Consider the following 26400-nt stretch of genomic DNA (forward strand, 5'->3'; position numbering starts at 1 on the left):
CTTTTTGAGTTGATGATATAATGATTGGTCTTATTATTATAGCTCCTATTTTTCATCCATTATATAGCTGGATCTATTTTACGTACATGGTATAGATTCTGTTTGACCATAATGTTTTACTCTTGAAATAAGCTGATATTATATGCTTGCTGATATTTTATTTAATAAAATTAGTCTGTACTTTTCTTTTTGAGAAACGTTATCAAGATTAGGTAGAACTGTCATAATAAAAAAAAAAACAAGTAAAAACACAAGAAATTCCCCAAAATTATTAATAAGTGTAATATCAGACATGAAGGTATTATATACCTGTATAAAATAAATCTGAATTTGGTTCTCTGGAAAGACACAACAAAAATAATGACAAGATTAATTGGATAAAATAATATCTAACCTAATCAAGAAAAGTATGAAAAGTAAAACTGTACCCAATAAAATCTAATGAGGAAACCACATAGAAACAGAAAAAAGTAAGATTCATAAGAGACAACTTTGCTTAGATATATGCAGAATTAGAAAACATAAATGGATTATTCTTTTAAAAGGATAATCCAATTTACCAATATTCAAAAAAAATGGAAATCTTAAGAGATCAATCCTACAGTATAAATACAGAAAATTGTCGGATAACTCAAAACTACTCCAGGTCCAGGAAGCTTGACAGAAGAACTAAACTTTGAAGGGTATGTGATTATCATTAATCACAGAGATACGGTAGGTGGAATATTAGATTCTCATTGATATTTTTTGCTAGATTTCCTCCTCCTTAATAGCTTGTTTTCCTTTGAATCTCATGTCAAAAAATAATTATCATACCCATTACCCCTCCTTGTTGTCTTCTTTTTTCTAACCTCATAGCCTTTTGTCATCTACATGCTGGAAAGTCACACTTGGAAGTTTATTTCCTACCTTCCTGACATTCACTTCACCAGTACTCCTATCAAACTTCTTGGTGACTTTATATCCAGTAAGAGGTTTAAGGCATCTCCTATCTTGCAGTCACTCTGACCAAATACCCTTAGAGTCAACCTCAATGCCCCTTTTTCTCCCTTACTCCAAACATGACCTGGAGAAACTCTTCTATGTTCTACTCTAAAAATATATTCAGAAAGCAACAACTCCTGCCACATTCCAGTCCAAGCCACTGCAATCTCTAGTCCAGAATGTTGAAAACCTCTTCCAATTACAAGTCTTCCTGTGCTCCTTTAGTTTCTTCTCAACACAATAGCCTGGGTGATCCTGGTAACATAGAAAACTTCTCAATCCTTAACTCAAGCTCTCCAGAGCTCTCCAGTGCTTTCACATTGCACACTGAGTAAAAGGCAAATCATTAAATTCAAAGGGACCCAGTGACATTTGCCAACTGTCACTAGAGTTAGGATACTCCATGTCACCAGTTTATACACTTCATCTTCTATTCAGTTCTGCTTTTCTTAGTCCATTGCAGTCGTTGTACCAGTTTCCTCTCTGTCCCTTAGGATCATAGCTACCTTCCAGCTTTTGAATTTGGTTTTAGTCTTTTCTCAGCCTGGATGGCTCTTTTCGCAGATTTCTGTATCACCTTATTTCCTTTAGGTGTCTGTGATAGGAAAATTTCCTTTCAGCCCAACAAATCATTTATTACATATTGTCATTTTCTACATTCTAGAATACAAAGATAACCATAGTACCACAATTTGAAAGCCCCCAAAATACAGTAAAATATATAAAGAAGAATATAAATTAAATTTAGTTTAGTATGGCAATTTTGATAATAAAGTAAATTCTGGGCTTTCTATCATGTTGATAGAGCCCTTATGTTAACGAAGGTGTACCAAGAAGTCATCCCACAATAAGAGGATGAGGATGACCAGATGAAAATAGTATGTGACCTTATTGACACAGCCTCACAGCTTGTTTATGGGTAATTATTAGTCAGTGTTACTGGGGCATAAAATGGTTCAAAGTGGGTTTGAAAAGTTAAAGGCCATGCCACAGAAAGTTAATTTGCTTTCATAAAAACTCAGACTTAACCAATCAATAGGAGAAATTCTTGGAAAGACTTTCAAATTAGAAAGTCATGTGAGAAAATGTCATGGTTTTGTAAAGTCAACCTGATTGTCTGAATGGAAGGCAAATTTTAGGGGAGCAGAGGCATAAGACTCTAGGGTAAATGCTGCTGATGTCCTGAACTGGGTACATTAGGAAGAACAGAGAGATAGAATTGTCAAAAATAAGATAAAATAATTCCCAGGTTCTTGTTTAAGGTGATGTTATGTTGGTGATGTCAATATGATGCACATGGCTTGGATGAGGACATCAATTTAATTTTGGACACATTTAGTTGGATGTGGCCCATGTTCATATATCCAAAACGCAAATATACACTTGGCCCTCCATATCCATGGCATCCACATCAGTAGATTCAACTAACTGCAACAATTAAAAATATTTTGGGAAAACATTACATCTGTACTGAACATGTGCAAACTTTTTCCTTGGCATTCTCTAAATAATACAGTATAACAGTTATTAGCATTAATATTTTATAATGTATTAGAAGTAATCTAGAGATGATTTTCAGTATACGAGACAATATCCATATGAAAATACTGTCTCATTTTCATCTTGATCATCTGTGGATTTTAGAATCCTTACGGGTTCTGGAACCAATCCTAGATGATACTGAAGGGCGACTATGTCTGCCTGAACCTAATAAAAAAGCTAAGGACTCCTTCTTAGAAAAAATATATTGAATACTTTCATACCTTGAATAGTTACAGAATCTACAATAAGAGCCAAGTCAGGTTTGAGTAAATTTTAAATAATAGCTTCATCTGTGCTAGGTTTTTCAGTTCATTCAGCAACTCAATTTGTAGGATTAATTACTCTCCAGAAAATAGCAAATATTATTATCCTACAGTGAACATGACATTATCCCAGAAGGCAGAATGGAAATATATGGATTGTATTCTCTACTTCCCACTTAATGTTTCACCAAACATTCTAAGGTGAGTTTTTAGATCCAAGGCATTGTCTAGTATATTGCCAGCTGTCAATAACAGTAGGACAGTCAAGCAATTCTCCTGCCTCAGCCTTCCAAGCAGCTGGGATTATAGGTGTGCACCACCACGCCCAGCTAATTTTTGTATTTTTAAGTAGAGATCGGTTTCATCATGTTGTTCAGACTGGTCTTGAACCCCTGACCTCATTATCCATCCACCTCAGCCTCCCAAAGTTCTGGGATTACACGTGTGAGCCACCGTGCCCGGCTTCAGCTCTGCTTTGTTTAGTCCATTCCAGTCATTGTAATAGTATCCTCTATCCTCTTAGGATCATAGCTACCTTCAAGCTTTTGAACTTGATTTTCATCTCCTCTCGGCCTGGATGGTTCTTTGCTCAAATTTCTCCATGGCCTCATTTCCTTCTGGTGTCTGTGATAGGAAAATATCCTTTCCTAAATGTCTTTAATGACACTGATGATTGATAATACTAATTAAGCACACATGAGGGCCAGATACTTTGCTAGCTCCTTTATATAATTTCTAATATTAACAACAGCATTGTGACATTTTACATAATTTAGCTTCCATTCCAGAAATCTGAGGCTGAAATAGGTTGATTGACTTGGCTAAGCAGTCCCGCTTCCCACTTCTACCCCGCTAAGTAAACAAGTAGTAGGACCATAACTTGAACTCAGCGTTGTTAGATGTAAAGCTTTTTCCTCCACTGTTTCATATCTACAGTCCTTGTAGTTACTGTTCTGGAGAACTATAATTGTTTAATAGCAATGCTATCTATAAGAATAACGTCACCTTTTTTCATTTCAATTTATTAAAGTCCTTCAATATTCGTCAATTTCTTGTATTTTATATCCATATTTTTCATTGAAGATAGTGTTGTGTTCAATAGATCTGATCGGATCTATATGTGGCCAATATGTTATGTTATATTTGAAGTGTTTTAAATCAGTTTGATTATTTAATAAATTAGATTTTATACTCTTTTTGCTCAGCTTCTATTTGTAAGACATATCATTGATTTTCTTGAATAAGCTATTGCCTACAACTATCAGTACAATAAACAGGTTTTACTTAAGTAAAATTATGTTCAATGCCAGAAAACAAAGCACCATCTTCAGATTCTGAGTATACATGTCTTTTCTGTGACATCAGAAATTTAGTTGACATATCTTCGCATTTATTTTTGTTAGACAGTGGCTTGGATACTAAAAACTCACCTTAGAATGTTTGGTGAATCAAGTGGGACCTGCAGAGAATAATAATCCATATACTTCCATTCTGCCTGCTGGGATAATGTCATGTTCACTGTAGGATAATGATATTTGCTATTTTCTGGAGAGAAATTAATCCTTCAAACTGAGCTGATGAATGAACTGAAATGTTACAAGGCTTTGCTTTCGGTATTTCTTTTATAAAGAAGGTTATATTTAAAGATTATGAATAAAATATATATATATAGTCATATTTTTTACAGATGGACCCAGCCAGCAACCATGGCATTTAAAAAGCTAACTAAATAATAACATCAAAAAATGACAGCAACCTTCAGAATTTAGACAGTTTTCTATATTATTATTTTAAGCTTGGCAGCTTCAGTTCATAAATATAGTAATATTGACTGAAAATATGGCCAATATGAATTAAATATCTATGTTTATATTATTCTAATTTAATAAACTAGCTAAAGATTCCAAAAGTAAGGGAAGGAATAGTACATAGCTTTTTTTGTTTTTGTTTTTGAGGGTTTGATAAGCATACAGAAATAAAAACCAAAAGATTTTTTTAAATGCCTAAGTTATTTTCAGATATTCGTTAGTGGTGTATATTGGTTAACTTAATTTATCCAATTAAATTGTGTAAGTGTTTGCTTCATCCTAACATGAATAAAGCACTACTATTTGATAATTATGCTCATATCAAAAATAAGAGACAATCTCTCTCCCCAGATAGCTTCTAATAAAATTATGATAAAAATGATTGATGCATGGGCTAACATACTTTTTAATTCCCTTTTTTTCATAAAATATAAGGCTATGTTTTATTAATATGAGATGAAATAATTCTTAAATTATGTTTCCATTGTGAATATATATTCTTTTTAAAATACAATTTTCTCTTTAAAATATTTTACTAGTAACAAGTGTACATGCTAAACTTATCATCAGTAATACATTATGACGCTATTTATTTATTCATTTATTTTGATAAAAATTGACTAAGCTCCCACAAATCCTAGTGTCTTGGGTAGGTACTGGAAATATGCAATAAGTAAAATGAGGTCTCTGCCCACTTGGTATTCAGGTATTGGCATAGGTACATCTAAACAGGCAGCAGTAGATAAATATAAGTGCAGGTTTACCTGGGCAAGAATGGTAATGGAATGTCCCAGCAGAGGAAACAAGAAGATCAAAAGAAACAAAACAAACTAGTGTGTTAAAGAACTATGAATGACTTGACACTTTTGGTTATAATTGCCAATCTGCTTAAATGCTGCCAACTGAGCCTCATTGTCAAGATGAAGTTTATATTAACAGGCATAGTCCATGAGTCCCACCTTTCTAGTTTCAAATTCTACCACTCTTTGCTTATATATACCTTTCTCTTTAGTTCCAAAAAACATATATTTATTTTCTTCAATGGTCTGTAAATTGACATGTGAGTTTTCCTCTGTCTATTAAAATTCTGTGGTATTTATATATAAATACATCTTGCATCTTAAACCTCTGCGCCTGTAAGTTCTGAAAAGTTTTCTCTGATCTCTTATGTTGGTTTTCAATCTGAAGTTTTTGCTCCTGTAGATTCCTGTATATACTTCCAAAATAATAGAATCTGTGAACATTGAGGTGTAAATATAGCTTTTCTAGCACAATATTGGTGGAAGACAAAGGAAAACAAAAACAGTAATTTCTCTGTCTGAAATCTACCAGAAAAAGCAATATAAATATCTGTAACCCTCATCTTAGAAACAAGTTAGAAATGCAGGATTACAAATAGACGCTTCGTAGCACATATCGACATATTTAATAGAAAATAACAATAAAAATAATACGATCCTCTATAAGCCAGCATCATTATGTCATTACTACTGATTACTATTGTCATATCAAAAAGTTCTCTTTTAAATTTTTTTATTATACCATTTCCAAACTTAAAGCATCTTGTCTATTTTCCATACCTCTTCTTTATTCATAATTTATGTTTTCCCTACAATAAGTGCTATGGATGAAGTTTGATTCATGGTATTATAAATTTAAAATTGTGATGTCATAGTCTGAACCTCAGACTTGAAATAATTTATGGTTTCCTGTAAGGTAACATCCTTCATTACAAACTAAAAATGTTTTATATTAACACATAGAAAGTAAAAATCATCTAAATTATTTTACTTATTTGTTCTTGTAGGATGTAGGGAGCAGTGGAAAGCAGACTTTGCATTCAAAAACCTTGTATTTTAGTTTATCTTGTGTTGCTAATTAATTTTATAATCTTGATTCAGTCAAGTAATCTTTTCCATTTTTAAATCCACTTGTAAAATGAGAATTAAATTAGATGATTTTAAATTATAGGAGTGTTACCAAACACCAAGGTTTTGGTCTAGGTCCTGTTGCTCACCGCAGAGAAAGTCAATCACTGACACAGCAATTATTGCCAAGGAAGAAGGATTTAATTGGGTGCTACAGCTGAGGCAATGGGAGATCAGTCTCAAATCCATCTTCCTGACCAACTAAAATTATGGGTATATATAGCAGGGATAAAATTGTAACAACGTGTAAGAAAATAGGAACTAGGGAAGGGCAAGAAAGCAATCATGATGAATGAGGGGTCTAGACCCTCGTTGTCTGGATATGGTGATTTGGAATGTTTCAGTTCTTTAATACTTTTTTGAGAGGCCTGAAAGTTGTTTCTTGAGAAAGGAACTTACATAAAACAAATGTAAGTTTCAAACTTTAAGACCAGAAGGGTCAGTTTCTATGTTTATCAAAAAAAGGGACCTATGGGACTACTGGGTGGATTTCAGTCCCCCCTTTCTATTTATCAGTTCCTCAATCATGGAGAATGTGGTTGTCAACCTTTCTGGCTGCTTAATGCTGAGGAAGGGCATCATGGGCAGCTTCATACTGTGATTGATTTCATGCCCACCCAGAAATCAAAGGCTAATCTAACAGTACAGTTTTCTTCTGAAACAGAGTACAGTATTTCTCTCTTCAGCCCCCAACTTCCAACAAAGGCAAGTCATAGCAGGACAAATGTACTTGCAAAAGAAGCTTTAGGCCCAAATACTTAGCCTGATTAACCACCAAAGTGCAACAAGAATCACTGTTCATATAGGTTCTAAATTGTCTTTGCTGGAACCTTTCACAAGGCCATTTAAGTCAAAGCCCTGAGAAAATGACCACTTCCTCCACCTGTGTCACATTATACAAGAAAACATGTTCTTATTAAATCTCCTCAAACAGATCATCATGAATTAAGAATATACATAGATAGTTTATAAACTCTGGAGAAATCAGGCAGAATGAAAATATGCCTCATATTCTGGTTACAAAAGTATACTCTACATAATTTACTTAAAGTATACTTGAAGGCTATAAATAGTTCTAAAAAATATCCAGACTCCGGTAAACAAAACCAAAATCAGCAATGTTTCAAAGAAAAAAGCCATAAAGATTGTATCAGTCCTTCATTAGTTCAATCCATGCAATCAATTCTACCTCTGCTTCATATTGGGTTAACAATCTTTATGAACACCTCAGCCTTTCAATTAGTGCCCTGTAAGTTTCTTCTCTAATCAAATGGCACAATCCCCAAAGTTATCAGAAACGTGCATTCAGAAGTTCTTTTCTTGAACTCCCCCAAAAAAGCAAGCCCAGGAGTGTAGCTATTAATCAATTTTTGAGAAGGATCAAAACAAAATAATTGTGGATGACAAAAGCTTTAAGACAGCCATAAAGACACAGACGACGAAGAAATTTGGTTATTTCTGTGGCATACAACAGCTTTACATAATCATAATTATTACTGACTATATATATTAAGAAATCTCAGAATTTTAGGAATCTCACATAATCCACAAACACATATCAACAACCCATCCATATAAATATTACCCAAAGGAAGCTTAACACCACCTCAGATTTAACAATGCTTCCTGCATAATTCTAATGTAACAACTAAGCCTCATAAACCTTATATGTCTCTCTTGAACTTCAGGGGAACTAATATCCAAAAATGTTAGTTTGGAGCCCAAAAGACTGAATTTAGAACTTGAAGTTTTGCTCTTGGAAAGTCTGTCAAATATCAAAGGTTTCAGGCATCTTATATCACAAAATAGGATCACATATCACTATAAAATATTCATTTTGCCAAAATAGTAAAATAAAAACATTTGTCTTTTGATGAAGAGGAGAGTCAGTTTCCTAAGCAGCAAGACCTAATACTTAAGATAGCAGGAGGCCAACTAATTCTGTCTCTCCCCTCTCCATTTTTTCCCTGTGGTTTCCTTGAAAGGTAAACAAAAATAAGTGAAATTTTTGTTCAAAAAACAGAATTTTACCTGTGTATGGCTTACTATTAATGTTAAATCTAATTTTAATAAAGCCCTATAAACAAATCCATCTAATTTTAATCAGTTTGACTAAAGTAAGATTTTCACAAACTTTTTATATAGCCTTTTACAATTAGCTGTTAAAGAGTAGATCAGTACTCCAAGAAAATACTGTTGTTCTGACACATAGGCCCAGACACAATGATGTCAGACACATGGCCTTGTATCATTGGGCTTTTGATATTAACGTTTAATTTACAGAAATCCTGAACTAAGTTTATCCCTCAAAATTGTTCCTCACCATCTCATGCACCCATAGCTTCCACAATTGTTCCTGAGCCTAGAGAGATTAGTAGTTTTAATTTCTGGTCCTGTGTCTCATGAAAGCAATTCATTTTTATTGTCACTGTGTTCTGCATCTGAAGATGAGGTTTTGACTGGTATCAGTGTTCAAAATTTATAAGTCAGTGCTTTCTTCAGACCCAGGATTCAACAACCTATTACTTAACAGCACATGGATTAGTTAATAGGATATTTCTACTACAAAAGCCTATTGTTCTAATATGCCACAGACTAAAACTCTGATTTGGAGTTTAGGAGGTACTACTTACAGCACTTCTAACCACTGTGTTAAAGTAGTTAGGTTACTCATTCCATATGTCTAATTGCTAGCATTTTAGTGACAGAACTGTGACCAAAGCATCAAAGTTTTGATAGGTCCTTTGCCAAAATTTTCAAAGTAAGAAAATTCATGTTGGGTTTTGTTACCATTATTAAAAAATCATAAAGGCAAGTATCAGTTTTGGAAATTCAGAATAAGGATAAGCAATCTAACTTCACTTAAATACTACACAATGAAGCAAGGACAAAGTGAGAACCACATAATTTCTCTTCAGCTATTTAAAAGAGCATCAACACACATTTCTAAGATTCACTTCTAGATACAGTACTTACAACTGATTAAGTAATTTTCACCACTAAAGTCTTCAAACTAGTGCAATACTTGTACGTATTTTGTTTTCAAGTACCACATGAATGCCCATCAGAGATAAATGGATCTGGATCAAAAATTACAACAAAGTATCACACTTTTTAAAGTAATTACTTAATTTAGTTGAATGTCACTTAGTGTTAATATCACTTAATGTTCAATTGAATGTCACTTAGTAATGGTAAACACAGTTCAAGTAGTTTGGGAGAAATCCCAATCAATATAACTTCCTTAAGGAAAAGGCCAGACTTTCCTGAACATTAAAACTTTGAACACATATCACAGTTTTTCCTCATTAAAGATCTGAACCAATTCAAATTATTGATTGAATTGAAATACCTTGGAAATAAACATGATTTAAACACTTCTATTCTTAGCTACTTTTTCAAATAACAAAATATATCATGTACTATTTCTGTTTAGAACTTACAAAAATTAGCCTTTTTTGTGATTTTTGCCAGGAAACTTAAAGGTATTTTTTCATTATCACTTTCTTTACCAAAAATATATTTTCCTATCTATAGCTTTTTCACATCTTTTTCTTCTACTTTTTGGTTTTCTTCTACCTTGTTTCATAAACAACCATTTCATGTCTGTAATTTGAATTAACCTTGAGATAACTTCTGAACCCGACAAAATGATTGGTTTTCTCCATAAAAACCAATCTTCTTTAGATTTCTTATCCTTAGGAGACTTAAATTTTACTAAACACCTGAGAAGTATGAAATCATCTGAGAAGTATGAAATCCTGAGCTGACTATCAGATATTACCATTTTACAGATGAGAATCATTCCACAAGTTTTAGAAATATGTTACTCCATAGCTTTTTCTTAATTGGAAATGACCCAGACATCCATTTAGCATCAAAAACAATTAAAAAATTTTAAATTACACGTAAAGAATACCTACAACATTTATTCAATTCACATGTACTCAATTCTTTCATTTTAATAGTTTATCTAGATTACTTCTGAAAACTGAGGTATTAGACACCATCATTTAAAGTTAGCTTTTTCTGGCCGGGTGCAGTGGCTCATGCCTGTAATCTCAGCACTTTGGGAGGCCAAGGCACGTGGATGAAAAGGTCAGGAGTTCAAGACTAGCCTGGCCAAGATGGTGAAACTCCATCTCTACTTAAAAAAAAATACAAAAATTAGCCAGGCGCCTGTGGTGGCAGGTGCCTGTAATCCTAACTACTCAGGGGGTTGAGACAGAGAATTGCTTGATCCTGGGAGGCGGAGGTTGCAGTGAGCAGAGATCATGCCACTTCACTCTAGCCTGGGGGACAGAGCGAGACTCTTTCACAAAAATAATAATAATAATAAATAAAGTTAAATTTTTTCCTTGTTCATTACTTTTTTTTTACATAGCTGGTTAATGTGAGGTCCTCCACTAAACTTTAACCTTAAATATATAGGTATTTTTGCCAATAACTCACAAGATTCAGCTAACAACATTATGTTACTCTCATTTTCAAAGAAGGTACACAAGCCAAAATGATTTTATTTTATTTCAAAGAAGGTACACAAGCCAAAATAAAATTATTTTATTTTGGCTGGGTTTACAGTTTTATAACCTTCTATGCCAAACCCTGATACCTTAGTCATATCTAGCAGAGTCATATATAAAACCCATTCAAAAATGTATGCTGACAATTCTAAAGACATATCTGTTTTTATTTTATCATAATTTAAAGCCAGCTTGTTTATTGAGATTTACTTAAATCATTTGAACTTGAAAAATACTTTGGGTTTACTTAATTTGTGTGTACTCTTTTATTTATAAACCAATTTGGTTGACCAAAAAAAAAAATCATAATACATGATATTAAGACACATATACACACACATAAAGATACAATCCATTTTACCTCAGAACTCTAGCCATGAGATAGCAAACTCACTGGTTTACATATCCCCACTTCTTTACCCCGATAGGTAATCCAATGAAAAATTTTGGGTAAAACAGTTTTCATGGCAGTTTGATTCTTAAAGGCTAAACCTCCCCAGACTTCAAACAACGCTGGGATGAAACAGCAACACTAGAGAACATCACATATTAACCAGGCCCAACTGTGGTTAGAGCAGTAGCACAAAAACCTGGATACATGGAACTCTGCCCCACTTTCCTGTCCAATAGCAAACTCCAGATTCCAAAGAACATTGCAGCCAAGCAGTGATTCAAAAGAATATTTATTAGCTTATGGAATTCTAACTTCCTGTGAGTATCTCAAACACAGACAATCACCAACACTATCCAACTACTGAAACAACAGACGAGCCCTAAAATTTTTCAAAGTGAAACAGTTGGGGTCTTCCTCTTTCTATTGATTGGGCTTCATCAACCCACAACCCAAAATTCCTTAGGAATTTCTTGAATTGAGAGGAGCCAATCCCACAGTCTGGTACCTACAAAAGATATACACTTGCTCACATACACATACCACACACAATTACAAACAAACTCCCAAGGTATTCCTTCTGAAACCTTCCTAAAAGTGTCCATACTAACATAATCAGGGCACTTCCCACCCTCATTTGGGCTTGTTCAACCTATAAATAAAAACTTTTTAAAAAAATTCTCAAATTGAGAGGAAGGGATCCTCCTGTCCACACCCACAAAGGATGTAACACTCACCTATCTGGTTGCAGATGTCAAGTTTTAAGCTTTGTTCTGTCTAAACAATGAGGAATGTAGTTGGGGGTAGCTGTTGTGGGACAGGAGAAAAACCAAAATACCTCCAACAAAAACTGGGTGGACAACTGCTTAGGAGTTCTTCTGAGACTCTCAACTCAAGGCAGCTAAGACACAAGCAATGTGTTCCTGGTCAGATAACCAAAATTTGTCCCAGAAACACCAGGGGTTCAGTTTAGATTCTGCTGCTGGTCGTATAAAAAGCCAATCAGTGAAACAACAATTACTGCGAAAGAATAAGGTTTTAATGTGGTACTGCAGCTGAGTAAATGGGTAATCAGTCTCAAATCCAACTCACTGACTGACTAAAATTAGGGTTTATATAGCAGTAAAGAAATGTAACAATATGTAAGAAAACAGGAACTAGGGAGGGGCAAGGAAGCAATCATGATGAATGAGGGGTCTGCCATCTCATTGGATGTGATGATCTGGTGAGTTTCAGTTCTTGAATAGTTTTTTGGGAGGCCTGAAGGTTGTTTGGAGGAAGGAACTCAGATAAAACAAATCTAAGTTTCAAGCTTTAAGACCAGAAGGGTCAATTTCTATGTTTAGCCCCCCTACTGTCTCAACCACCCAAAAAAAAACTATCTATGGGACTATTGAGTAGGTTTCAAGAGTATGTAAGAAATAGATTACCTCTTTTGTTCTACTTTGACCTTTATTACCAGATAAAATGTAATAAAGCTTTATGATGTTCATTTTTAGAAATGGAGATTTATCTACATCATACTGGCTATATTACAAAATAAAATTTGTCATATATAGATGCTCAGTTTTATGCATTTAGTGCTAGCTATAAAATGTAAATACAAAATGCTCACATAAAGTATTAATATTTATATAGTGACTGCCCTATTTTATTAAGTGCTTAAAATTATGCTGTTGAATTATTACTGTTTATTACAGCATTAATACTATTATTTGATTGATAATACTATTGGTATTCAATTTTAGGAAAGCTAACTCTGACATTGTGCTGACATCAGGGATAAAAAGGGGATAGCATTTTAAAAGGCAATAACCCTCAAGAAGTCTGGTGTTTATTTAAACACATTGTAGGGATGTGACAGGCTGTTGAAGATGAAAAATGCAAGACCTTGAAATATGATCTCCTCCAAATAACTCCAAGATTCAAGCCCAAGAGGGGGAAAAACATAATTAGCAATTTTAGCGTTTGAATTATGGTGGAAAGGGACAGAGGAACCAAAGGAGTAAAGACAGATCAAGGAGATGGTCATGTTGGCTAAAATTTGTCTCTGTGTTCTGAGTCTAGAGTCCGTTTTGTTTCAGCAATTTAAAGTTTTCTTCTCTGTGACAAATATCCAGGTACCTCACACGAGTTTTAAGGTCCTTACTGTAGTGCTTTCATACTTTAGCCCTCTAAAATGGAAAGACCATGAAAGGGAAAGGAATCTGTAAATACAAAAAATAAAATAAGGGTAATTTATAGTTTTACAAGCTTTAAGACACTGATATTTTTATGAAACCCTTATAAAGTATTCTTGACCAATAAACTGAAGATCTAAAGAATACCAGAAGCAGAAATGGCCTAGCTTTTGAAAGAAAGTTTGAAATCTGAAGTACAGGTATGCTCCAGGTGAAAAAAAATGTTAAACAGTGAGGAAGTCTCTTGGATCCAGGGTTATTGAGGACATTGAGTTTGTAGTTTTCTCCTGAGGTAATTTTAAAAAACAGTTGAGTCTACATATTCTTTTCATGAGATTCTGAAGCAGTGGTCTTCAAATTATAATTTCTATATTTCTATGTGTAGAGCCTTGGAAAATTGTGAAAAAAGTAGATTCTTGTATCCTACCCTAAAGATTATGATCCAATATGTTCAAATTCTAACATCAGCATACCCCATGCTGGGGAGAGGTGAAGGGGTATCCAGCCTTTGTAGGACTTCAGCCAAGTGAAAGGATTCAACTAAAATGTCTAAAATATTATCAAGGTTTAAAAAGTATGTAAATAACGAAAATGCAAGATTGTTTACACTATTCATAAAGTAGAATAAGAAATCTCAAGCCTTATTTTAATTTATTAATAAATAGTAAAAGTATGTTTCATATATATATGTACTTACACATGCAAGTATACAAACTTATTTAATGTTTATTTTGATCTTAGCTGTTATTATTCTCATTTATTATATGGAAATAATGAAGCTGAAAGAAGTAATTTGCTCTAGATCACTGAAGGCAGCATCCCAATTATAATCCAGGAATATTTGGTTATAAATTCTATGTTCAACATCACCTACTGTTATTACCAATAATGTTGTAGGACTCGTTATGCATAGACACTGTGCTATCAGAGAGAAGAAAGAGATTGATAAAACATTTTGAAAACTTGATCAACAGACATGAAAACAAGCCAAGATCTTCAAAGATAATATCAAGGAAAATGTTTTACATCTTGGGGCTGCTATCAGGGTCAGATCACCACTTGGAAGGATGTTAGGCCTAGCTCAAAATGACAATTCCTTTGTTCTCAAAACATGGGAAGTGCGAATCTTTGCAGTATACAATTAATTTTGTAACTTCCCATTGTTTTGTGTTCTCATTGATAATTATAAATGTATAAGCAACATTTCATCATCATCAGTTTGAACCTATTTAAAAAATACAACTTGATTAATTTTATTGGCAAATTTGGATACTAAATTGATAAAAATCAGAGACAGAAATGAATACCGATATTTCAACTAATTATAAAACTTCAAATATTTTAAAGTGAGATTGCTTTAGAACAATACCATGATAAGTGTAAGCATGAAATTCTTAAGTTGCTGTAGCTTTTATGCTTAATATTTTATTGATATCTATCTACTGACAATATGCTCAGAAGCAACATGAATTCAGGTATATTTAAAACGACAAGCTATTAAACCAAATTTTAGTGTCCATGTTCTGAACTTCTTTTAAAAGGTTTTGAAAAGAAGAATGGTTAATAAACTCAGACGAATATTTGTAGTGACCTTGTCTTTTAATTGAAGCACGTTATGAAGAGTCTGGGACTACTTTAAGAAGATTCTAGGCCAGGTGCAGTGGCTCACGCCTGTTAGCTCAGCACTTTGGGAAGCTGAGGTGGGTGGATCACAAGGTCAGGAGATCGAGACCAGCCTGACCAACATGGCAAAACTCTGTCTCTACTAAGAATACAAAAATTAGCCAGGTGTGGTGGCACGGGCCTGTAACCCCAGCTACTTGGGAGGCTGAGGCAGGAGAATCCCTTGAACCCGGAAAGTAGGGTTGCAATGAGCTGAGATCACACCACTGAACTCCAGCCTGGGTGACAGAAAGAGACTCTGTCTCAAATAAATATGTGAATAGAAGATTCTAGCCCCCAAATAGAAATTATAACACGTGTTTTGAATTAAAATCATGACTTTGTTAAAATAGATTCAAAACATAAATCTTTAGGCCGTGGTAGCATGTTTGTACAAAATGTGTGTGTGTGTGTGTGTGTGTGTGTGTGTGTGTGTGTGTATGCATGTATGTATACATATATATACATATATATAATTTTTTTTCAAGATGTACGGCTAACCTTATAAACTTTCAGGCTTCACTGATATATTTCAGCCAATGTTTCCACCTTACAAACCTTAAGTAACTTGCTTCTTCAACTTTTGTTTTATAAGAAAATATTTGAAGTTCAGAGATATCAAAAAAGTTGACTATGTCAATGCTAATTTTTTTTCCTTGTAATGATAAGGTATCTTGTCCTTCAAGAAAATCTCCTATCAATATAAGGGCTTTATTAAATCTGATTTATAGCTTATCATATTTTACTTTTTAGAGAAGATTTTAAAACATTTTTAGTTTGGTTTGCAACTATTTTACGTAGGAGTCCTTATGATCCTGACTCTTGACATACACTTACATCAAGCCATTGAAGTCAGAAACAGAACAAATAAAACAGTCCATAATTTCTTTAGTGTGTTATTTTAATCAATATTCCCTCTGCTGGTTTAATAGAAAAGAAGCCCCAAGACAGCTCTTATTACCAGATGTTTATAGAATGATTTTGCTATTAGAGAAGCATTAAAAACAAAGTCAGAAGTCAAGGCAAGTTAATTTATTAGCTTTATTTGTATAGCTATTCAATTTTAATTCACACTATTAATCTAAGTAGGAAAAACAAATACTGGAGGTAATTACTTTTCTTTTACTGAGATGATTTCATAAAACCATTATATTTTGGTGTTGGTTTTATTTTTCTATCTTTTCATTTTGATTTTATTATTTTTCATAAAATTTGGAAATGTTCTCCCCTGTAAATCCAACCACTGAATAAAGAATGCAGTCTCACATTAAATGTAACACAGATTCGTAACCATCTTGTTTGCTTCTCTTTCTCTGCAGGCACTCCATCTGCACTGTGTACATTGAAGTGCTTCCACCAAATAATCAAAGCCCTCCTCGCTTCCCACAGCTGATGTATAGCCTTGAAATTAGTGAAGCCATGAGGGTTGGTGCTGTTTTATTAAATCTACAGGTATGTTCCTTGTGTGTGTGTGTGTTGTGTGTGTGTGTAAATTCTGAAGTGACAAGCTTGACATTTAATGAGTCTATATTTGTGTACGGAGGGAAAAATCTCACATGTTTGCTACTCTAGGGAATGAAAATTCCATCTGGAAAGGAAAGCAAGGGTAATATGGATGGAGGGCTTCCATAGCTAATCTATTCTATTGATCGCCACAATTGAGGAACTAACGTTTGGCTGGCAGGGATGGCTGCAATCATTTCAGGAGAGAATGAAGGGATTGGAAACATGTACTTGAATATTTTGTACTTTGCATCCAAAGAGTCTGCAGCTGACTATTATTTTCTGTCGTGTATGCCTTTCCACCAGCTGGATTTATTTTTACTGCAGTCTTGTATAAGGGAATTAACTTTGTACTCAAAGGCTGATGGTAGGCATTCTAATTCTGAGGCAAACCCTACTTCATTTTATGGCCATAGGCAAATCTTGTAATTGCTGTGTTTATTATTCATTTACAGGAAAGGGGTAGTTTTAGCTGATAATTTCATTTGTAGCTAGAGATTCATGAGTATATGTATTACTTGCAAGATGATAACTTGATTTTCACTGTTTATTTCTGACCAAAGTATCTTTGGCCAGGAAAACCTCTATCTTTGACTGAATATGCAGCTTCAAGTTGGGCTAAATATGGTGTTGACAGTTTTTATTTTGCTATACTAATCATAAGAATCATAAGATGACATTGTTTTACATATGAATGTTCAGAGAACAGAGTTTATCTTCTGGTGTTACATGGGAATGGCAGGAGCTGCTGATCTGAGAATTCATGAAGCTGGCCTTGAAGCGTAGGGGAGATTATAACATGAGTTACCCCAGAAAATCCCAGCATCAATCTTTACCATCAGCTGATGTGACATAAGGCACAGCTCTATCTTGCTCAAATCCCATTTGAATTTTGACACCCTCTCGCTTAAATCCAGATGACATAAAAGTGAAGATTCCATGGAATATTTGTATCGAAAAGGATGCAAAAAGAACAAAACACATCAATCTCATTTTCAAGATGTGAAATGTGGAAAGCTAACCCCATAGAAAGTAACTGATGCTTAAGATCAGTTGATTGAGTTTTGTTCACTTCTAAAACAGGGCTATTTCTGTTATATCCTACCAATTACGGATAGCTACTGAAATTTTCTTGGCATTACCAAGTACTTTTCTGTGCCTCTGCTCAATTATTTATTTTGTTGCCTTTCTCCAGAAACCTAGAGAGAGTTTGCTTTAATCGATTATTTAATATTGAAACAAAATTATGTGAAGGTACAGATATTTGTAATGTGGAAATTTGGAGGGTTTTAGTGAAAAAATGAAAGAAAGGGGATAAAACCTATAATCTCTTCAAAAGGAAGAAAAAGCTAGTCAAAATATTGTAATGATAAATAATAGAAATAAACAAATATTAAGACATGTTCGTTTAATGGAATAATAAGATCTTTGCCTTTACATTCATGGGAATTCGTTTACTGAAGCAAGAAAAAGATAAGAGAAAGAAAACGAAAACAAAATGAATCTTACATGTGTAAGATTCAAGTCAAGAAAGTATATATTTTATATTTAAATATTTCTCAAGTATGTGCCTTTATGTAATTTAACTTTCTATGAAGTAAGACATGATTTTACTTGTCAAGTGGCTCAGCCTTTGTTTTAATAAAATCCAGGAAGATCTAAGAAATGTATTGTAGTTCAATAATTCTACCTGTGAGTTAAAGATGAAAAGAAGATGGCCTTTTTCGTATTTCAAATTTCTCTGGTACAAAGGCTGAAAAACCACTTGAAATGACATTTCTATTCACTCTTTGTGCTTCTTGTACAAGGAAAAGAAAGGATGCCAACTGCAGTGGCAGTCTCTATTAGAAAGAACAAGGGTGATACCATGAAGGTACTTTTCACAGGCCACTAACCACCCACTTTTGTTCATCATCAACTGACTGCATTTAAACTAGTGACCTAAAAGTTGAAAAGGTTCCATCAAATTGCTTTTCAAAAGTCTTCTAATAAGAGGATGCATTAGAGGTACCTGGGTTGCCTGCAGTCCCTCCATCCTCATCTTTTTCACTCTCTAGTACTGCCTACTGCTGACTCATTGCTCAGTTTGGAAGATGGAATTTGCAAGGAAATTTATTTACCACGATAGCAGCAAATTGACTTCAAACTAATCTGCTGTCTGGGCACATTGGCTCACACCTGTAATCCCAGCACTTTGGGAGGCCGAGGTGGGTGGGTCATGAGGTCAAGAGATAGAGACCATCCTGGCCAACATGGTGAAACCCCATCTCTACTAAAAATATAAAAATTATCTGGGCATGGTGGCATGTGCCAGTAGTCCCGAGCTACTTGGGAGGCTGAAGCGGGAGAATCGCTTGAACTCAGGAGTCAGAGGTTGCGGTGAGCCGAGATTGCATCACTGCACTCTCCCGCCTGGTGACAGCAAGACTCCATCTCAAAAAAACAAAACGAAACAAACAACAACAACAAAAAAAACGAATCTGTTTTGATGGAGATCGAAGTGGTTTCTTTCCAGAAAACAATTCTTGATTCCCCCAACCCCAACTTCCCCTTTTAAGAATGGGCCTTTTATGGTTTCTAAAAGTTGTTTGAGAACCGGTTCATGAATGCTGTTTTGTCTCACTGCTGTACTGATGGTGTTGCATTGAGAAAAATGTTACCAGAACGCTGGTTTCTCAGAACTATTATGATGATCAGGGTTAGTTAGAGGTGGACTTTTTTCCTCTGGAGTTCTCACCAGCCACTGAAACTTGTCACGGTCAAATGCTGGAGCCAGATCATGCAGAAATCATGAGAGCCAGTCGTGCACGTCTCTTCCTGACTCTACGTGAGGTTATATCATGTTGCTAGCTAAACATTGCTGTGGTGGACAAACTTATGCCACTGAAATCATCAAATATAAACAAATCAGTGCCTTTCACTTCAAAGATTTTTTTAAGTATTCATCAGCACACTACCCAACATAGAGCTAATTTCCTCTAGTATTTACATCAATAGAGTATGTTCACACAAGCAGCTTCCTCCCTCTCTGTCTCTCTGAATTTTTTATCTATTTTTATCATACTAAAGATGAGACAAGAGTGCTAAATAAAACTATGTTTTATATTCAAATATTCAATTATTTCTCTTCTTCACAAAAGCATCATTTCCTTCCAAATTACCCTTTCATGTAGTTCACATTCCATTTTGCCCACTCCAGCACTATTTACATATTCCTCGTTTTTAGACATAACATTTCCATGTATCACCTCTGCCTTCTCATCCCATAAAACAGTAACACAGTTGACCCTTGAACAACCTAAGGTTGAAATGCACAGATCCACTTATATGCAGATTTTTTGAGAGAGATAATATAAAACCTGTCTATCTGGAGAGCCAAACTTTTGTATACAAAGGGTTCCACTGGACCCACTGTGGGACTTCAGTATGTGTGGATTTTTTTATATACTCAAATTCTGGAACCAACGTTTACCTCCAGGGATACTGTAATTAACACTTAGTGTAGCATTTAATGTTGAGTCAGGAACTGTTTATTTACTTTATTTACTTATGGTATCATTAAGGATATCTAGCTCATATTATAAACACACACAAAAACTCAAAATCTGAGTGATCAAAAAAAAGTGTTATATATTGCTTACTCACACTCTATATCATGGATCATTTCCAGCCCTGTTTTTCATCATTTGTACTTCCCTTCAGAACAATGGAGCAGCTTCTATCTAGGGAAATAATGTTCTAATAATAAATGTATAAATTTAAAAAATGGGTTAGTTAAATAGAGTTTGAAAAATTAGGGCGTTCAACACGTTCTCTTAATTCATATTATTACTTGTGTCTACCGTAATATGTATTGATCGTTTGAGTGTATTTCTAATTTTTTACTTGCAAACTAAGATATGTTACTGAATGTTAGCTGCATTAACTTTCTTTGAAGAGGTTATATTTCTTTGACATATGTATAATGCATCATTTCATTTGGTCATTAACCTGACTGTAACAAACAGGTGGATCTTATGATGGTTATTATTGGGAAAATGAAAAGAATGAAACTCAGAAACAGCCAGGTTCATGAGCCACAGTAGTTTTTCTCCCTTAGATTAATAAATCAGTGCTCTGTCTACGACATCACAGTCTTTTTAGATTAGGCTTCAGAAAAATGATTATATTTTATTTTTACCTGTTTTGGGAAGGATGGGAATGTTTTGTGTTACATTACTTCTGTGTTTTCCAAAGGTTAGTTTTGTGCTGTTATATTGGGGCATATGCACTAAGGTTTAAAAACATATTCAATTTATTTTAAGGCTCTTATGAAGAAATACTTTAGAGAAGTACGAATTGACAATTTTCCTCAGAGATTATAGAATACAATACAGATAAAAACCTGGATAAAACACAGTTGAGCAAAAATTATTAATTTCTTAGATTTTATCTCAAAAAGTTCCTGAATCTGAGTACCGTACTCCCCAAGAATCCAGTTAAGAGAGGTCTCAAATAGTTCTGTATCATTTTATTTTAGAAATAGATGAGGTTGAAATTTTTGCTAGTCTAGTATTACAGAAAGAGTCTGGCCAAGATGGAGGGAAGAAAATACAAGAGAAATTCACACAAAAAAAGGGAAGATCACCATGCAATGCTCTAATCGAGTAGCTGCTTAGTTTTGAGTCAATACAACTAAATCAGGGGAGAGAACACTGGAGAAAAATGTGGTCATGGAGTGGGCAGTTGGCAAGAAAGTATGGACTGTCCCCTTGAAGATCTTGCCCAGTATCGTAGGTAAGATCCATCCTGCCTGGATCCATAAATCTCAGAGTTTGTGCTTCTATTATAAATAAAAATAAAGGAGATTACCATGTGAAGAAGAGAGATATGCACGTCAAGTTGTAAGACAAGAGGCTACGATCTGGACATTAGCTAAAAGATACATTAGAATTCCATAAGGTGCCATTAGTTCATAGGAACATTGCTTCAGATTGAGACTCTAAAGAGTGGAATTTATTGGGGGTCATTCCCCTATCTCAGTAATCCTTGAGCAAACCTCAATACAGATAATTCCTTTAATGAATACACTTTTCTTTCTTCATCCTCTCTATCCCAGCACCAGAGGGAGAATAAAAGGAAGAAAAATAAGAATGTGTGTGCGATGATCAGATCTACCTACCTCATTCCTAGTACTTAGAAACAAAATTAGTTTTAAAATAATGAGGAAAAAAATTAAAAAATAAAGAGTAAGGCATCATATTAATTAAAATGAGACAGTTTTACAAAATAATTGCAGAGATAAATTGGTATATAATTGATAAGCCAGCTACACAACAGAAATGGGGAAGATAATACAGAAGCCTGAAAGCATCTTGGGAAGAATAAAACCGTTTGATTTTATCCCTAAGGAGTTGATATTCCTTATTCAAACTGGATATAATATAATGCAGGCTTGGACTTTTGTATTTAGAACAAAAGCAAGAGAAAGGAAAAGATCTGGAAACTTTATGAAGGTACTGTAAGAGACAACTGTTAAGAAATAATTAAAATATTCAGCTGTCCCTGTCTCACTCCACTTCTAGACTCATAATTGGATATTTTCCTACATTAGGTGTTGAGCAAAGTTATAAAGTATATTATTCGCAAGGCCTTGATGGTTTTTCTGACATGGCTTATTTAAGATAAAATTTTTTGTTCCTTTAACATTTCTACAAATAGTCAAAATAACCAGTTATCAGCAGTGAGTGTGTGTCTGACTGAAAAGAGCAAACACTTACAAAGTAGTGTTGAATCAAATGATCCATATGCTAATTCTGCTGGTGAAGTCATCCCAAAAGAAATTCAACCACAATTTGCCAAATGGATAACAAATGTATATATGGGGAATGGAGTGAAATATGTCCCTCCTTGCATGTAATATGTCCATTTAGGATTGTAGGATTGGGATTTAGGGGGAGAAGGTAAATCCTGGAAATTTTCCCTTGACTTAAAATGTTTTTCTCATGGTTCTCTTTTTTTTCTCCTTTTTTTTGCTGCTACTTTCTTATTTATGTTAACCTAGAGACTTACATCTGAAAATGGGTGGTAGTGAAAACAATAATTTACCTGAAATATGTCACTATTGATTTTAAAATAATAAAGAACATGTATAGTAAAACTATACACAGATTGACCAAGTATAGCTCCCGGGTAAAATGGCCTGTATTTGAGAGACAAGATAGAATACTTTTTTTTTTTCATTTTAAAAGGTTTGTAAGAATATAAAAACAAAGAAAATATGGAACCAAAGGACAAAAGTTAAACAAAGAATAATATGCAGAGTCCATCTGTGAACCACAAAAGTTACAATTTTTACATTTGACCTTTTAGTTTCCTGTGAAAGATTAGATGTACTGACCCTTTCAGTATGACTTTGATAATCATTCAAAAATAAACAGCAAGTGTCCATTATATTTATGCAAAGTATAAAGTCAACTTTAAAATAGAAAATATATTTTTAAAAGTGTTTATACCCCTATAATGTAGAATTTGTTTATGAAATTGGATTAAGAGATCATTCATTTAACCATATCAAAGATGAATATCACATTAGCTAGCTAAAGATATAAGCAGGATTAGTTATCAAGAATATATTCAGTAGGTATTTGTTAAAATAATGGGGACTATCTTATTCTTTGTATTTAAGGTACATAAGGAGGCAGAATTTTAAGTGGTTGGTTAATAGGAGGGAGACTGGTTGTCTTTATGGTAGGGAAGAAGAGATTAAATGAGATAGCATGTAAATTGCAAAGAATTTGAAATGTAGAAGAAAGTGTTTGGGAAGCCAAGCGGGGCAGATCACCTGAGGTCAGGAGTTCCAGACCAGTTTGGCCAACACGGTGAAACCCCATCTCTGCCAAAAATACAAAAATTAGCCGGGCATGGTGGTGACACGTGCTTGTAATCCCAGATACTTGGGAGGCTAAGGCAGGAGAATCGGTTGCACCAGGGAGGTGAAGGTTGCAGTGAGCTGAGATCATGCCACTGCACTCCAGCTTGAGCAATAGAGTGAGACTCAGTCAAAAAAAGTAAATAATAAATGGTATTTTTTTAATTCCAATTCTCCAAAAGGAACATGTTTTTCTGTTAACTCATAAACTCATAGAAGAGTTTAGAGTGACCATGAAGGTACCGGGTATTTTAAATAATGGATAAAAAAGTGAAATGTCCCAGAATACGGAGAATGGATGCATTCCAAGAATTCTCACCTACTTTAAAATTTTATTAGCTCTTCTATTGAGAAAAAAGGGTCACTTGCAATTTAAAGAACAAACTGACACTTTGGATGCTGAAGTACAGATGGCTAAGAGATCAGTATTAATGATAGCATCAACACCTAATTTTAGTTGATGCTACTGTAAGGCAGGAACTACACTAAACATTTCAAAGTTTCTATATTTTTAATACTCTCAACAAGCCATTGAAGTAACTTTTCCTATGTCAGATGGAATCCTGTTGTAGAGGTGGGATTCTAAGGCAAGCTGCTCTACCCTAGAGTATCTCTACTATTTTTCTATACTTTCTTCTCTAAGGACTGAAATTTCCTTATTCCCTTCAGCTTTGCTCAGACTTGCAACAATCTCAATAGCAAAGTACCTCTACCTACAAAGTAAATCATTATTTCAGACATCTACTTGATAAGCCTTGATTTAATTTTCTTGTGGTTGCTTAATGATTCTTTACAAAAATGAAAAAAACTTATTTTATAGAAATTGTCCACTGGCACTGAGAAAATTTAAATTTTGCCACTGCTTTAAACTTCTGGTTCCACCTACCATGGAACTGACTGGCTCTGGTGCTTTGATTCTCTTGCCCTTTCCTGGCTCTTTCTTGCTGGCAACTGCAGTAATGGGTGTAACAGCTCAGAGACAAATAGCAGGAGAAAATAGAAAATGGTGAGAAGCAGAGGAAGAAGTTGAATGTTGCCACTCCCAGTTATCTGAGGGAAAAAAATCACACATTTGACAAACAAACGAATAGTGTGCACGTCTAAAAAGGTGTTTTGTCATGTGTTTTTTAAAAATCTTTATTCTTCTCATTTTTAAAATAGTTTCAAGAAGTCATGGAATGCAATGTCTATGCCTCAAGCAGTTATTATTTTTAGCTCTGAAGAAAAATTTCTGCTGCCTTGATCTCATTATAGAATTGATCTTACTCCGAAACAGTTTGAATTAAATGCAAGCTGTCTTACAGCATGACCCTCTGCATTAACAGGTTCTGTCAGTGGTGTTAATTTGTTTTTCTGCTGTCTTCGAAAGGTTCTAGAAATTTCTGGGTTCTTACTTTTCTTTCCTTTTTTTGATGACTATTTCTTGTAAAATAGGATGTGTTTTTGCTCTGAAGATGATACAGGAGTTTATGATTCATGAATGTTTCACAGTGGGTAGAGGTAGAGTGTGCATGAATCATAGGTGCTACACCGTAAAATTTATGATGTCATGTATATTACAATGATTACTTTGGATATTTCCAATTTGCTTTTCTGCATTCAAAGATGCTTTTCTGTTTTTCAGATTTCATTATGTTTATTTCATTGGCAATACCCTTTTCCATCTCGTTCATCTGGAAGATTCCTACACATACTTTATTATTGTTGTTATAAAAATATGGAACACAAAATTTACCATTATAATCTTCTTTAAGTATATAATTCCCTGGCATTAAGTACATTCACATATTGTGCAACATGACCACCATCTGTTTCCAGAACTTTCTCATCCTCCCAAACTGAATCTCTGTGCCCAGTAAAAACGAACTCCCTAAATACCTGCCCACAGTCCCTGGAACCTACCGTTTAACTTTCTGTCTCTAAGAATTTGACTATTATACCTACCTTGTATAAGTGGAATTATACAGTATGTGTCCTTTTTTGTCTGACTTCCTTCACTTAGCAAACTTTTTTTTTTAACTTTTCTTTTAATTTTGCCATTATTTATTTTTCAATGTTTATTTAGATTCAAGAAGTACTTGTACAGGTTTATTATATGGGTATATCACATGATGCTGACATTTGGGGTTCGGTTAATCCTGTCACCAAGGTAGTTAGCATAATACCCAACAGTTAGCTTTTCCAACTTTGCTACTCTCCCTCTCAGACCCCTCTAGTAGTCCCTAGTGTCTTTCGTTCCCAAGTTTATGTCTACATGTATGCAGCACTTAGTTCCCACTTATACGTGAGAATATGCAATATCTGGCTTTCTGTTTTGGTAAATTTACTTAGGATGATGGCCTCCAGTTGCATCCAACTTTCTGCAAAGGATATGATTTCCTTTTTTATGGCTGTATGGTTTTCTGTGTTGTAGATGAACCACATTTTGTTCATATGCTTCCCCACTGATGGGCATCGAGGTTGATTCTGTATCCTTGCTGTCGTGAAGTGTACTGCTATGAGCATAAAAGTGTCTTTTCAGCGAAACAATTTATTTTCTTTTGTGTGGCATTGCTGGGTCAGATGGTAGTTCTGTTTTTAGTTCATTGAGAAATCTCCAAACTGTTTTCCACTGTGGCTGAACTATTCCATTTTCTCTGCAGCCTCCCATCATCTGTCATTTTTTGACTTTAAAACGATAGCTATTCTGACTGGTGTAAGTTGGTA

General features: G+C 34.3%; 1 protein-coding gene across 10 annotated transcripts in view; it reads left to right on the forward strand.

Moving 5' to 3' along the window:
- The window catches only part of PCDH15 (protocadherin related 15), a 1323555-nt gene that overhangs the window by 997606 nt on the left and 299549 nt on the right, over window positions 1-26400 (forward strand). For all 10 annotated transcript variants that reach the window (XM_037741275.1, XM_037741277.1, XM_037741276.1 and 7 more), the window contains one exon: window positions 16601-16733. In XM_037741275.1, coding sequence (XP_037597203.1) covers window positions 16601-16733 — 133 coding nt within the window. The remainder of the gene's footprint in view (window positions 1-16600; window positions 16734-26400) is intronic.

Source organism: Cebus imitator, unplaced genomic scaffold, assembly GCF_001604975.1.
Source record: "Cebus imitator isolate Cc_AM_T3 unplaced genomic scaffold, Cebus_imitator-1.0 Scaffold97, whole genome shotgun sequence".
Taxonomy (NCBI): domain Eukaryota; kingdom Metazoa; phylum Chordata; class Mammalia; order Primates; family Cebidae; genus Cebus; species Cebus imitator.